Source organism: Danio rerio, chromosome 16, assembly GCF_052040795.2.
Source record: "Danio rerio strain M-AB ecotype USA chromosome 16, GRCz13ab, whole genome shotgun sequence".
Lineage (NCBI taxonomy): Eukaryota > Metazoa > Chordata > Actinopteri > Cypriniformes > Danionidae > Danio > Danio rerio.
This window is the reverse complement of record NC_141036.1, coordinates 4,438,661-4,451,480: the sequence shown is the minus strand read 5'-3', so window position 1 is coordinate 4,451,480 and position 12,820 is coordinate 4,438,661. Positions and strand designations below refer to the sequence as shown.

General features: G+C 36.7%; 1 protein-coding gene across 1 annotated transcript; it reads left to right on the top strand.

Annotated features, from left to right (window-relative positions):
• Positions 1 to 4,518: 4,518 nt before the first annotated feature.
• On the top strand, positions 4,519 to 10,602 carry rrp15 (ribosomal RNA processing 15 homolog). Its single transcript, NM_199762.1, is given in 5 exon segments — positions 4,519 to 4,596; positions 5,407 to 5,678; positions 6,732 to 6,829; positions 6,914 to 7,088; positions 10,219 to 10,602. Coding segments are annotated over 5 exon segments (750 nt in total). The 5' UTR covers positions 4,519 to 4,547; the 3' UTR covers positions 10,375 to 10,602.
• Positions 10,603 to 12,820: the final 2,218 nt, after the last annotated feature.

Here is a 12,820-nt window from a genome sequence, read left to right as displayed (position 1 = left end):
TATATATATATATATATATATATATATATATATTGTTGGAATATTTATTCAATTCCATGCTTGTTCACAATAAAAAAATTCAGGAGAGGGTTTTGTTCAATGTGAAAAATATTACTAATTTACTGGATACGAATGAATAATTCGATTCACAGAATTCTGGAATCCCCAATGCAATGCAAAAGTTACATTCAGGAGGTGCGCAACAACTCACATTTCCTGACTCCAGCTTTTACACACAGCTGAAATTAACAGGTGGAGTGTAGTGGAATTCATCACTTGTACATAATTCTCCAGTCCTCCGTTGGCCGCACCCATACATACTTCCTCTTTTTCTATAAATTCTCTGCACAATTATATTCTGTGTTCAGTTTCAACCCATCTCTGCTCACTGGAAGTTTAGCTGCAGAAATCTAGTTCATTTTAAACAATCAGGCCTTTGCATTTCTATCAGCTTCATCTACTTGTGCATAAATGCTTCATTAATACGCCAGGCATATCACATTCAAGAGATGGTTTGGTTAATATATCACCTTAAGCAATATGAATACAATTGTCTAATGAAAAGAAAAAGAGACAAAAAAATATATGCATTTATATTCCTTTTCACAACAATATTTTATACATTTAATTAATCTTTTTTTTTTTTTGCAGTGTGGGCTGTGAGGTAGATAGTTTATAGTTATAAAATAACAAAAATAAATAAAATCCTTGTAACTGAATCAAATGTTAGCTTAAAAAAAGTTGTGACATGATGTGAAAGTTGCATTTTATACAAAAATTTTTTTTTATTCTTTTTGTGTTATAATTTTTTTATTTATTTAAAAGTATTTTTTATTTTTATTTCTATTTTTGCATTTATACAATTTTTTATTTGTTTTGCTTTTAAGTTTATTTTTTGCATTATAAGTTTTATTTTAATTTATAATATTTATTTGTTTTGCATTTATACGTTTAATTTTTATTGATAAGTTTTATTTTATGCAAAAAAAGTTTTTTTTAAATTCTTTTTTGCATTATAAGTTTTATTTTTCTTCATTTAAAAGTTTTATTTCTTTATTTTTTGCATTATAAGTTTTATTTTTCTTCATTTAAAAGTTTTATTATTATTTAATTTTTTTTTGCATTATCCTCAATTTAGCATTTTATTTATTTAGAAATATGCATCAGACCCATCATTAATAGACAACATGGAAAAATACAGCAGGCCGCAGAACAAGCGTATGGTTCTGATTCAGACAGACAGGCATTGTTGCTATGTGAACAGTGATGCTGTTGTGTGCGTGTTGTGAGCATGCTCAGATGGGCAGCGGTCAGTGTGCGCCCGTCTCACACGTACACATGCAGATCTTATTTAACAGCATCTTCTCACAGTTTATCCTTCAGTCTGAACTCTCAGCAGTGAAAGCGAAGTGCTCATGCATGCCAGACACCCCCGTTTACCTTCCCGGCAGGACCACCAGAGAAGGACCCCACTGTTAGAGCTGCACGCTTCTTCATAATCTGAGAATCCCCATTGCATTCTGTTCAGAATAGACATCACGATTCTCCTGCATTTCTGAAAAGACAACTTAAAGGGATAGTTCACCCAAAAAAATGAAAGTGTACTCAACATTTACTCTTCCTCAAGCAATTCCAGACCTTTATGAGTTTCTTTCTTCTGTTGAACACAAATGAAGATAATCTGAAGAATGTTGAGAACTGGTAACCATTCACATCCATAGTAGGGGAGCACAAAAAAATATTGTTTAAACAACTTATTTAAATTGAGCTGAAACAACACAATTCCTGAGATTTTTTGGGGGGGAAAACTTAATTGTTTTATGTTCAGTCTACTTAAATTGTTAAGTTAACGTAATCGATTTGTGTTGAGACATCAGGAGTGAATTGTGTGGAACTGTGCAGTACAATAGGGAAAATAGAAGTCAATGGCTTATTCTCAACATTCTTCAAAGTGTCTTCTTTCATGTTCAACAGAAGAAAAAGTCATATATATATATATATATATATATATATATATATATATATATATATATATATATATATATATATATATATATATATATATATAATTAACAAATAAGCCAGATTACAATTTGCTAAATTACACTGGGAATGACCAGCTAAAACCAGCTTGACCAGCCAAGCCAGCTTAAACCAGGATGGTCAAGCTGGTAGATGGTTTTACCTGGTCACTTTCCAGCCTGACCAGCTAAGAGCAGGCTTCAAATGGCTGGAAACCAGCCTGGTAGTGGCCAAAACCCCTATAAAACCTGGCTGGCTCACCAGCTAAAACCAGCCAACCATCCTAAGCTCGTTTAAGCTGGATTTTGCAGCAATTAATTGCATATTATGTTTGCCTATTGTATTACTAAACCTTCAGTATTTAATATTAAATTAATTATTCAATAACTTACTTATAGATTGATAATGTCTGGATGAGTTAGACAGTGCAGAATTAACCAGGAATACGCGTTTAATGGTTTCTTGTCGCCACATACTGGCTGAACAGTGTCATTGCTACAAATCTTAATTTTACAGAGTCAACTCAAGTTGTTTTCAAAATGTGATCATTATCACTCCCGTTTACATCGTTTAGAATCGTTTACACAGCTGTAAACTGCTCACATCAAAACTATATAGGCCTACCAGTATTTATTCAAGTCAGGATAAGCAGGGGACCAACTGGAACTGATCCAGCAACAGCAAACCGTCATCAAGACATACCTCACCAGCATCAACTGCTTTTTATCAGTGAAGTACAGTGTAAAGCTGTCCTGGCATCGATTATGATTTGGACATGACCATCCGGAAAACCATCTGGATTAATACTAATTGTTAAACTATTGTAGAAAATTCACAATGGATTAAATGGACTACCCATGGTGTTTACTACACTCTAGTGGTCATTTAGTGCTTTGTCATATGATGATTTTATATGATTTAATTTCACCGATAAACTTCCGGTAAAAGGTTTATGTATTTTTAATTTTGTCTGCTGAAAAATCCAGCTTAAACCAGCCTAGTCTGGTCGACGAGGCTGGTTTTAGAGGGGCTTTGGCCATTTCCAGGCTGGTTTCCAGCCATTTCCAGCCTGGTCTTAGCTGGTCAGGCTGGGAAATTACCAGCTTGACCAGCCTGGTTTAAGCTGGAGATAGCTGGTTTTGGCTGGGCACCCAGCCTGGCTAGGCTGGTCAAGCTGGTCATCTTCCAGCCTGACCAGATAAAACCAGGCTGGAAATGGCTGAAAACCAGCCTGGAAATGGCCACAAAACCCCTCTAAAACCAGCCTGGTCGACCAGCTAAAACCAGCCAACCAGCCTAGGCTGGTTTAAGCTGTTTTTTGTTTTTTTCAGTAGCATTTATGTGTTAATGTAATTAAAATATAATCAGTTAAATAGACTTAATAACCTATTCTTCAAGTTGTTCAAGTGTAAAACGAGATGAAAGATGGCATCAGGAGCAGCAGACGACCAGAGAAACTCCATTGAAAATACTAAGGGTTAGGTAAAATAAATGTCCATATTTTAAAGACATGTCACGTAACAAAGGTATTAAATCCAGTGCTTCTTGTCTGGTCTAATACCCACTTTATAATTTATTTCAGTCAGGCAGTGAGGATCCAGGATTTTTTTTAAAAAAGAAATCAGATCTTGTACGTGTCAATTTTGTAACGGCATGACAGTTTACCGGAGACACCTGAGCTTTTTTATTTATTTTTATTTTTGTTATTGAAGCATATCTGACAAGCATACATGAATATATGATAATATATGTAACAGTCACAGAAAGCTTAGTGATGCAGAACATACATTAAACAAAAAAGTGTAACATATATATGAGGGGATCCATCATATTTAAATTATTAGACTGTACAGACATTTTTTTCATTATTAGAGAGGTTTTACAGCTTTCTTCTTTCTTGTAATTGAGGTCAAAGAATTATAAAATATTTTCAAATCTTTACAGAAATAAATAAAGGGAATAATAGACATTACTTTTGCCTTGTGTATGTGAAACTTCCCAAGAAAAGTTATCAACTTCAAAGCATTATCGAGTGTATCATAGCCAGTTTTACAATTCAAAAAAATAATTATGCATTCAGAAAAATTAATTATTTTGTAAAATGAATAAAAAATCAACCCTGGGTAAACTAAATTGGCAGTAGTGTCTGAGTGTGTATGGATGTTCCCAGTACTGGATTGCAGCTGGAAGATCCACTGTGTAAAACCTATGCTGGAATAGTTAGCGGTCCATTCTGCTGTGGCGACCCCTGATGAATAAAGGGACTGAGCTGAAAAAAAAAATAATGAATGACTGAAATTGGCAGTGTGAGGAAAAATAAATTTACTCATTTTTTTTTCAGAAAATACGTTTATCCCCTCTAAAACATTGTACGTTATTTCAAAGCTTTAAATATGTTTTCTGGATGATTTGTTATTATTTATACCCGGATTTGAAATTAAGATTCGTACTCGTCTGCGGAACCTTTCTTGGGCGCCTGTTGTTTCACACGGACTTTTTAGGGAGTACTTGTAAATATCAGAAAGATGGCGGCGCTCGCGGTGAAGCCACATGTCGTTGTTGAAGATGGAAATGGTGAGGAATCGTATATTTTTATTGACCGTGTGATATACAATATACAGCGTGACCGAAATATTTAGCATTGACCCTTAATGGAAACAGTTATTCCCAGCAGCTTCAGCTGACACACAACGCAGAGGGAAAGGGCAGAAAATATAGTGTAATCTTGTTTGTAAAGTTGGTTTTATATTCACACATTCGGATTTCCCCTTAATATTATCATCTATATAAAACTATTATTTGCAAACTCTAATTAGCGACATCATATTAGCAGCAAATGATTATCAAAGTACAACACTGTTTACAGTCAAACAGTGTTAATGTTGTTTTCAAGCCACACTTGCATGCTAATTCCGATCAAATATTCAAAGTAGCATCATAAACAATATAGAGACTGCTCAATGAACAAACGTGCGAATATTAAACCAACTTTACCCCTATACATGTTTATAGATATTCTAAATAGAGGTAAAGTTGGTTTTATATTCGCACATTTGTTCATTGAGCAGTCTCTATATTGTTTACCATGTTATTTTGAATATTCGATCGGAATTAGCATGCAAGTCTGACTTCTAAACAACATGAACACTATCTAACTCACTGTGAACAGTGTTGTACTTTGATAGTCATTTGCTGCTAAAATGATTTTCCTATTTACAATTTGCACAGAATACTTTTCTGACATTATATTATTAAGGAGAATGCCTGACTATGCCAATATAAAACCAACTTTACCTCTATTTAGACATGGTAGTTTTGAATTAAGCAGCAGCCCCTTAAAAAGACTTGAGAGACATTGTTTTTTATTTTTTGTGTGATGTTCAGACGATGTTTCTGAAGTAAGCATCAGTAACGATGAAGAGAGCGGAGCAGATAGTAATCATGAGGGAGCAGATGCTGAAAACAGCGGCGATGAGGATGGAAAGAGTGATGAAGAACAGAATGAGGAAAACCCAAACGCCGGATGGGCAGAGGCCATGGCCAAAGTCCTGGGGAAGAAAACGCCGGACAGCAAACCCAGCATCCTCCTGAAGAACAAACAGCTGGACAAGATCAAGGAGAAGGAGAAGAAAGAGCGTCTTGAGAAGAAGAAACAGGTACAGTTTTAGCATTATATATATTTTTATAAAAACTAAACATTATAATCCAATAATGTTAATAACAAACTAATTATAATCCAAATTTGAAGTTGATATCGCAAAAAAACAAGAAATTTTGTTGGGCCGCAGTACCAAACATGACCACCAGATGACATCCAGTTTACATTGTTGTCCATACAAAAGCGCCCCCTATTTCTGTGTATGTTTTGAGGAATATGAATATTACCTTTTCCTATTTTAGACATTATTTGTAAAGCACACATAAACTTTAAAAGTACTTTGAGTAGTTTTTTGGTGTTTGGTTTGAGTTTAGCCACTAAAAAAAACATTTTAAAAATGTTTACGTGTGGATTGCTGTAGCAAAGTAATGCTAAACAACTCTTGATGAGGATCCTCAGTAATTATTACTATTGCTCAGTAACCTCTATCAGAAATCAGTCACCAGATATGGAAATGAGACATTTTGAGCTTTCAAATTATATATAGTTTGTCATAATTGTTGAATTTTTAATCTCTGAACTTCGCCATTTGCTAAAAAGTTCATTTGTTTTCCTCATAAATGTACACACAGCACCCCATATTGACAGAAAAACTGAATTGTTGACATTTTGATTTATTAAAGAAATGCTGAAACATCACATGGTCCTAAGTATTCAGACCCTTTGCTCAGTATTTAGTATAAACCCCCTTTCGATCTAATACATCCATCAGTCTTTCTGGGAAAGATGCAGCCAGTTTTTTACACCTGGATTTGGGGATTCTCTGCCATTCCTCCTTGCAGATCCTCTCCAGTTCTGTCAGGTTAGATGGTAAAAATTGGTGGACAGCTATATTTAGGTCTTTCCAGAAATGCTTAATTTGGTTTAAGTCAGGGCTCTGGCTGGGCCATTCAACAACAGTTGTTGTGAAGCCACTCCTTCATTATTTTAGCTGTGTGCTTAGGGTCGTTGTCTTGTAGGAAGGTAAACCTTGTGAAAAATGAAAGGGGGTCTGAATACTTTCCGTATCTACTATATTCATTCATTCATTCATTTCCTGTGTAACTGACAGCTGGATAAGAAGCGAGCTTGGGAGAATATTTGCCGAGAGAAACCCGATGTTGTTCAAGACCGAGAACATGAGAGGAACCTGCAGAGAGTCGCCACCAGGTCTGAAACGTCCCGCAGTGATGAGCATTTGATGAGCTGGTGTGTTATTTTCAGCTTGTGATGTTGTGTGATGGTTGATTTTAGAGGTGTGGTGCAGCTGTTCAACGCGCTCAAGAACCATCAGAAGAACGTGAATGAACGAATAAAGGAGGTCGGCGGCTCGGAGAGAAAGAAATCTAAGATTCTGTCCTCCGTCTCCAAGAAGGACTTCATCGATGTGCTCAGAGGAACAGACGTGGCTGTTAAGAAAGAGAAAGAGGTGAGATTTCTTGTCTTTGCTTGTGCACATACTAGGGGCTGGGCGATTCTTTCGATTTTTTTTTTTTTTTTTTTTTTTTTTTTCCGATTAATTCAAATTTACGTTTTAAGACGATTTCATTTTTTATTGAATCAAGGTATAGCAAAAAATTTTATAGTAATGTTAGATGCATTATAATTGCACAAATGCGCTTTGGTCCTCTCTCTGTATCTCGCTGATGTCTGGGTTTCACTCATGGTAGTAATGGACTTAACACACACACTTTTAATACTTTTGGTTTGATACGCTGTGATCCGCTCTCCCATGCAGCTCTAGCTGCCTGACGAGGGGATTTACATTCAGACAAATGCAACAAGTAAAATCCTACATGACTTCGCGCTTTAGTGGGTCACGTATGTGTGGATTGTCAAGACATAATAGACGCGGTGGAGAAAACTCTGCTGGCACGTGCCCAGAAGTGTTGCTGTAAAACAGTCAAGAGGAGAGGAAAAGTCACGCCAGCTGAGAGAGAGAGAAACGGAGTACTTTCATTCTCTCAATCGCAGTGAAATAGGGGCTTCTGCTGTAAGAGTCAGTGAAAAACTGATCCAGCAAACACAGAGGCAGTGAAATTGTCCACAGTTTCTGAGTTTTAAGTAGTTGGAGTGTTGTTAATACTTGCGCTCGCCTTCCTCACGTCAGAGCGCATATGAAATAATGACGTCAGTACACAATAACCGGTTATGAATATTACTGAACCGATACCGAATTGTCCGCGTCTGCATCGCGGTGCACCGAAAAAACTATTAATTTTGACACCCCTAATTTATTCAGAACAGAAGTATTTATTGTTTAATTCAAATTGCACGATATTTATTTTATTCAAATCTTCTGCAGCGATATTTAACTCGTAAATTTGTTTTACATTTATTTACACCTTGTTGACCAATTTATATATGGCCATAAAAAATGCAATGTTCCTTAACCAGATGGTTTTTCAAGTTATTTATAAAGAGAATGTTACTTCAGTCATGTTTTTGTAATGGTTTGAGTTGACTAGTTACACAATTAAAATAATCAAAGTCAAAATCATGAATCGGTCAAACTGTATTAAAAAAAAAAAGTTTTTTTTTTTTTTTGCCGTATCGCCCAGCCCTAGCACAAACTAATACCATTTTCTCTCTTTGTTTTCAATTGAGGCTTCGAGACGAAGAACCATGAGTCCATATTTTCACATTTTGAGTATTAAAGAGTTTTTACATTTGGATTGGGAATATTATATATTTTTATTTTATTTGAAGACAGACGACAGCAAAAGTTCCTCAGTTCTGAGGAGAGCACATTTTTCAGTGTCAGTATTAAAAATCTAAAGTTATTGTTGTGTATATTTCCCAAATGTGGAAGAACGGTATACAGTTGAAGTCAAATGATTAGCCCTCCTGTATTATTAGCGCCCCTGTTTCTTTTTTTTCAATAATTTCTGTTTAACCGAGAGAAGATTTTCAACACATTTCTAAGCATAACAGTTTTAATAACTCATTTCTAATAACTGAATTATTTTATCTTTGTCATGATGACAGTAAATAATAATTGACCAGATATTTTTCAAGACACTTCTATACAGCTTAAAGTGACATTTAAAGGCTTAACTGGGTTAATTATGTTAACTAGGCAGGTATTAATTAGGCAAGTCATTGTATCATGATGGTTTGTTCTGTTAATAATCTGAAAAAAATATAGCTTAAAGCATAAATACATGAAAAAAAAACCCATTAAAACTCTTTAGGAACGGTATAACTACATTTTTACGGTTTTAATGCTTAGAATTTTTTCAAACCGCGTTAAACCTTGAAACTAGTTATCATCCCATGCCGAGGTCTAATCATCATCTTAAATGTCTTTATATGAAATAGGGGTGTGAACCTACACTGGTCTCACGGTTTGGTTCAGTTATGCTTATCATGCCATCGATTCGGTTCAATTCGATATCTTGGTGCATTTACGATGCTTTCCATACATAATTAGATTTTTTCTTCACAACACAATATATTTTTTTATTAAAATCTTTAAATTTATTTATATATTTTTTTTTGTGATACAATTTTGTTCCTTATCACAGCAGTAAGACATATGAACTGTATCCTTAATTTGACCTGCTCAAAGAAAACACTCTTTCTGAATGAATCAAACAAAACTCCAACACGTGCACAGAAGACAGCAGGAGCATTTATAGCAAATAAACTAATGTCAATATTATCCCGCTTTTTGCGTGCTGACAGGCGAGGTCTAACACCGCTATTATTGGTCATTGTCTTCACCTGCTCAACAGAAAGGGCTGCGATTGGCTTTAGAAATGAAAGCGCTGTTCAACCGATGGCGAGACGAACAGCCGCGGATACAGTCTGTATGCTCATGATACACGGTTATCACAGGTAATCCATAATAGACACGCTCGTGTCTGGATCCACAAGTATCACTTTAACAGCCAAGAGGAGAGGAAAAGTTACCTCATGAACACGCCAGCAGGTCAAATGTCCAAAGTGAGAGAGAGAGAGAGAGCGAGGTAATGATGGAGTTTTACAGCATTTCTCCCAGTAGTCAAATAGCGGCTCGTGTGCTGTGCTGCCTTCAGTGTCAACGAAAGACAACTCAAGCAGTTGAGTTGTACATAATTATCTACCTTTTAGGTATTATGAGTGTATTATTTACTCGCCCTTGCCTCCTTCACCATAGTATTCTACTGCAACATCGCGCAAAGGAGATGAATGACGTCAGTACGTAATAACCGGTTATGATCTATTACTGAACCGATATCGAATTGTCCCTATCAGCATCACGGTGCACTGAAGAAAAAATTAATTTAGACACCCTTAAGAAATAGACAACATATTGCGACTCCATTATTAACGGCCCTCATTTTCATTTATCGCGCAATAAGTCAATATATCGACTATCGCGACAGGCCTAATTTAAACTTCTAACTATATCCATGAGTGCTCTGATTTTACTAAAACTGTTTTAGTAAATAATCAACGGTCATTTGATTATGATCAGTTTTATGCCTGTTGTGGAGTTTGAGATCCCTGCTGTAAACCTGATGAAGCAGTGTGCCAGGTCTGATTCCTCTAACTGGTTTTTCTGCTTGATCCAGATCAAAGCGGAGAAGTCGTCCTGGAGCGTGCTGAAGGATGATTTCATGATGGGCGCGTCCATGAAGGACTGGGATAAAGAGAGTGATGAAGATGGAGGAGGAGGAGAAGAGGACGAGAGAGAGCCTGCACAAGAGTACAGCAGCGAGTCAGACTGATGCGTCTCATGTTCAACATGGAGTGACTGAATACATTCAGGCCCTCAGAGAGAGAGAGAGGACTCCATTACCCAGAATGCTCTGAGGGTGAGTCATGTGGCACTGCAGCAGGGAGAGACTGTGGTGTTGGTCGGATCATGGGTCCATTTGTGTGCAGATCTGTTCTTTATTTCTGTATATAGTCATTTCTGTCTGTCTTTTGCTAAATAAATGATGTCCATGTCCTGATTTTTATTGATTCTTGATGTTCAAGATGAAGTGAGCAATGTTATGGGAAAGATCCAGATATTCTGTTATACACCATTTTGAGGGATGTAAACAAATACAATTATTTCCTGACGTATTTCCTGTTTCACATTTTCAATGTCTATAGCACGGTTTTTCAAAGTCTAAGACAGTGGGCCTCCCTTTTGACACAACTTATCCATTGGCGCCCCCCTCCTCCCAAACACAAACACACACACACACACACACACACACATATATATATATATATATATATATATATATATATATATATATATATATATATATATATATACATTATATATAAAGACACAGACAGATGTCAGACTGTTAACTCACTTTTATCATCATTTGCATGAATTATTTACAGAGTAATAACAAGTATTTTAATATAACGTTTTTAAAACTAGGATGATGGTTCAATATGAATAGAACAGATCCAAGAACTGTCCATCCCAGTCAAAACAGTTGAAGTTTAGCGGGTCTCATGCTGTCATTAGCCAAAATATCTTGACAAACCACACATAAAGGTCGTGGATCATCAGCTGGTCCTGTCCACGTAAATCCTAAACTCAAATACTGATCATCATATCGTCGTCTTTTGGGTTTAAGCCCTGAACTTGAAGGCTTTGAATCGGGGGTCTCAGAAACCGACCCATTGTATTAGCAGGCATATACCTGTATTGGCAGGCTTGCCAAACAGAAGCGAATTCACAGCTATGGCCTTCTGGGTAAAAAAGGTTTTCTTATTATTGACATATTATTTTTTTTAGCTTTGTTTAATTAAAACGTTTAAATATAATAAAAATACATATAATAATTAAACTTAATAATTATATTTTTATTATATAATATTTTTCCCCGCGCCTCCCTTGACATGCTCTGGCGCCCCCCAGGGGAGGCGCGCCTCACACTTTGAAAACCCCTGGTCTATAGCATCCGAGAATCCAAACAGAGACGCATATTGATAAATAAATTTATGAGAGCTGTTTTAACATTAAGTTGTGATTGAATTGCCTCTTTTTACTGTTATGAAATAGTTTGATAAGCAGGAAATGTTCATGGGCCAATGATATTACCACATTGAAATGGTCCACAGCTGAGGTCACCAATCTTGTTCCTGGAGGGCCGGTGTCCCTGCAGGGTTTAGCTCCAAATTGCCTCAACACACCTGCCTGGGTGTTTCAAGTATACCTAGTAAGAGCTTGATTAGCTTGTTCAGGTGCATTTGGTTAGGGTTGGAGCTAAAATCTGCTGGACAACGGCCCTCCAGGAACAAGTTTGGTGACCACTGGTCACCAAACTTGTCACCAATCATTCACCAGTCACTCATTTAATTCTTTATTTGAGTTCTGGATTAGTTTTTTTAGTTGTTTTGCTTTGTTTTACAGTTGTTTTACATTAGTTTACTCAAGTTGCTTTCTAAAGGCTGATTTATACTTCTGCGTCAAACGCTGGTGTGTGCTACGGCGCTGATGCATAGCCCTTTGCCGTGGCCGTCGGCATCAAAAAATGTAACTACACGTTGCAGCAACACGTAGCGCAAGCTCTGTGATTGGTCTGTTTGGTAGCGCTGATGAGTCTGGGCGGGACCGAGAGCCGCGCGAGCAGCGGTAGCCCAATGGAGAGATTGTTTACAAGTGTGGAGTCCCGTGAAGGAGCTCCGGATGGAAAGTTTTGTTTTGTGTTTACCTCATAGTTAAAGTTGTTGCACGTCCGCCGGTTCCTGCCTCAAAATGAGCGAGTTTGAGCCACTTGTACATCCCGGAAGTGTTCAGGAAAAGCAAAACGGCTGCGGAGAAACTCGACACAGAGGAACATTTACACCTCACTGCCCACTAGCGTTTCAGAAGTGTTAATGCAGACCGACAGAGACAGCGCACAGAAGTATAAATGCACAGCCAGGCGCGTTGCATGCACCTTGGGTTACGCCGATCACTTGACGCAGAAGTATAAACCAGGCTTAACGCTCTTCAGTCTTTTAACACTCCTTTTGTTCAACAGAAGAAAAAAATTTAGGTTTGGATCAAGTGAAGGTGATGGAATTTATATTTTTGGCTGAACTGTCCCTTTAAGATCTGTTTAAGGGTGGGTATATGAAAAAAGTATTTGTCTGTGTGTCTATTTATCTAGAAAACGCATCAGAATTATCAGCCCCCCTGTAGATTTTTCCCCCAATTTCTGTTTAACGAAGAGATTA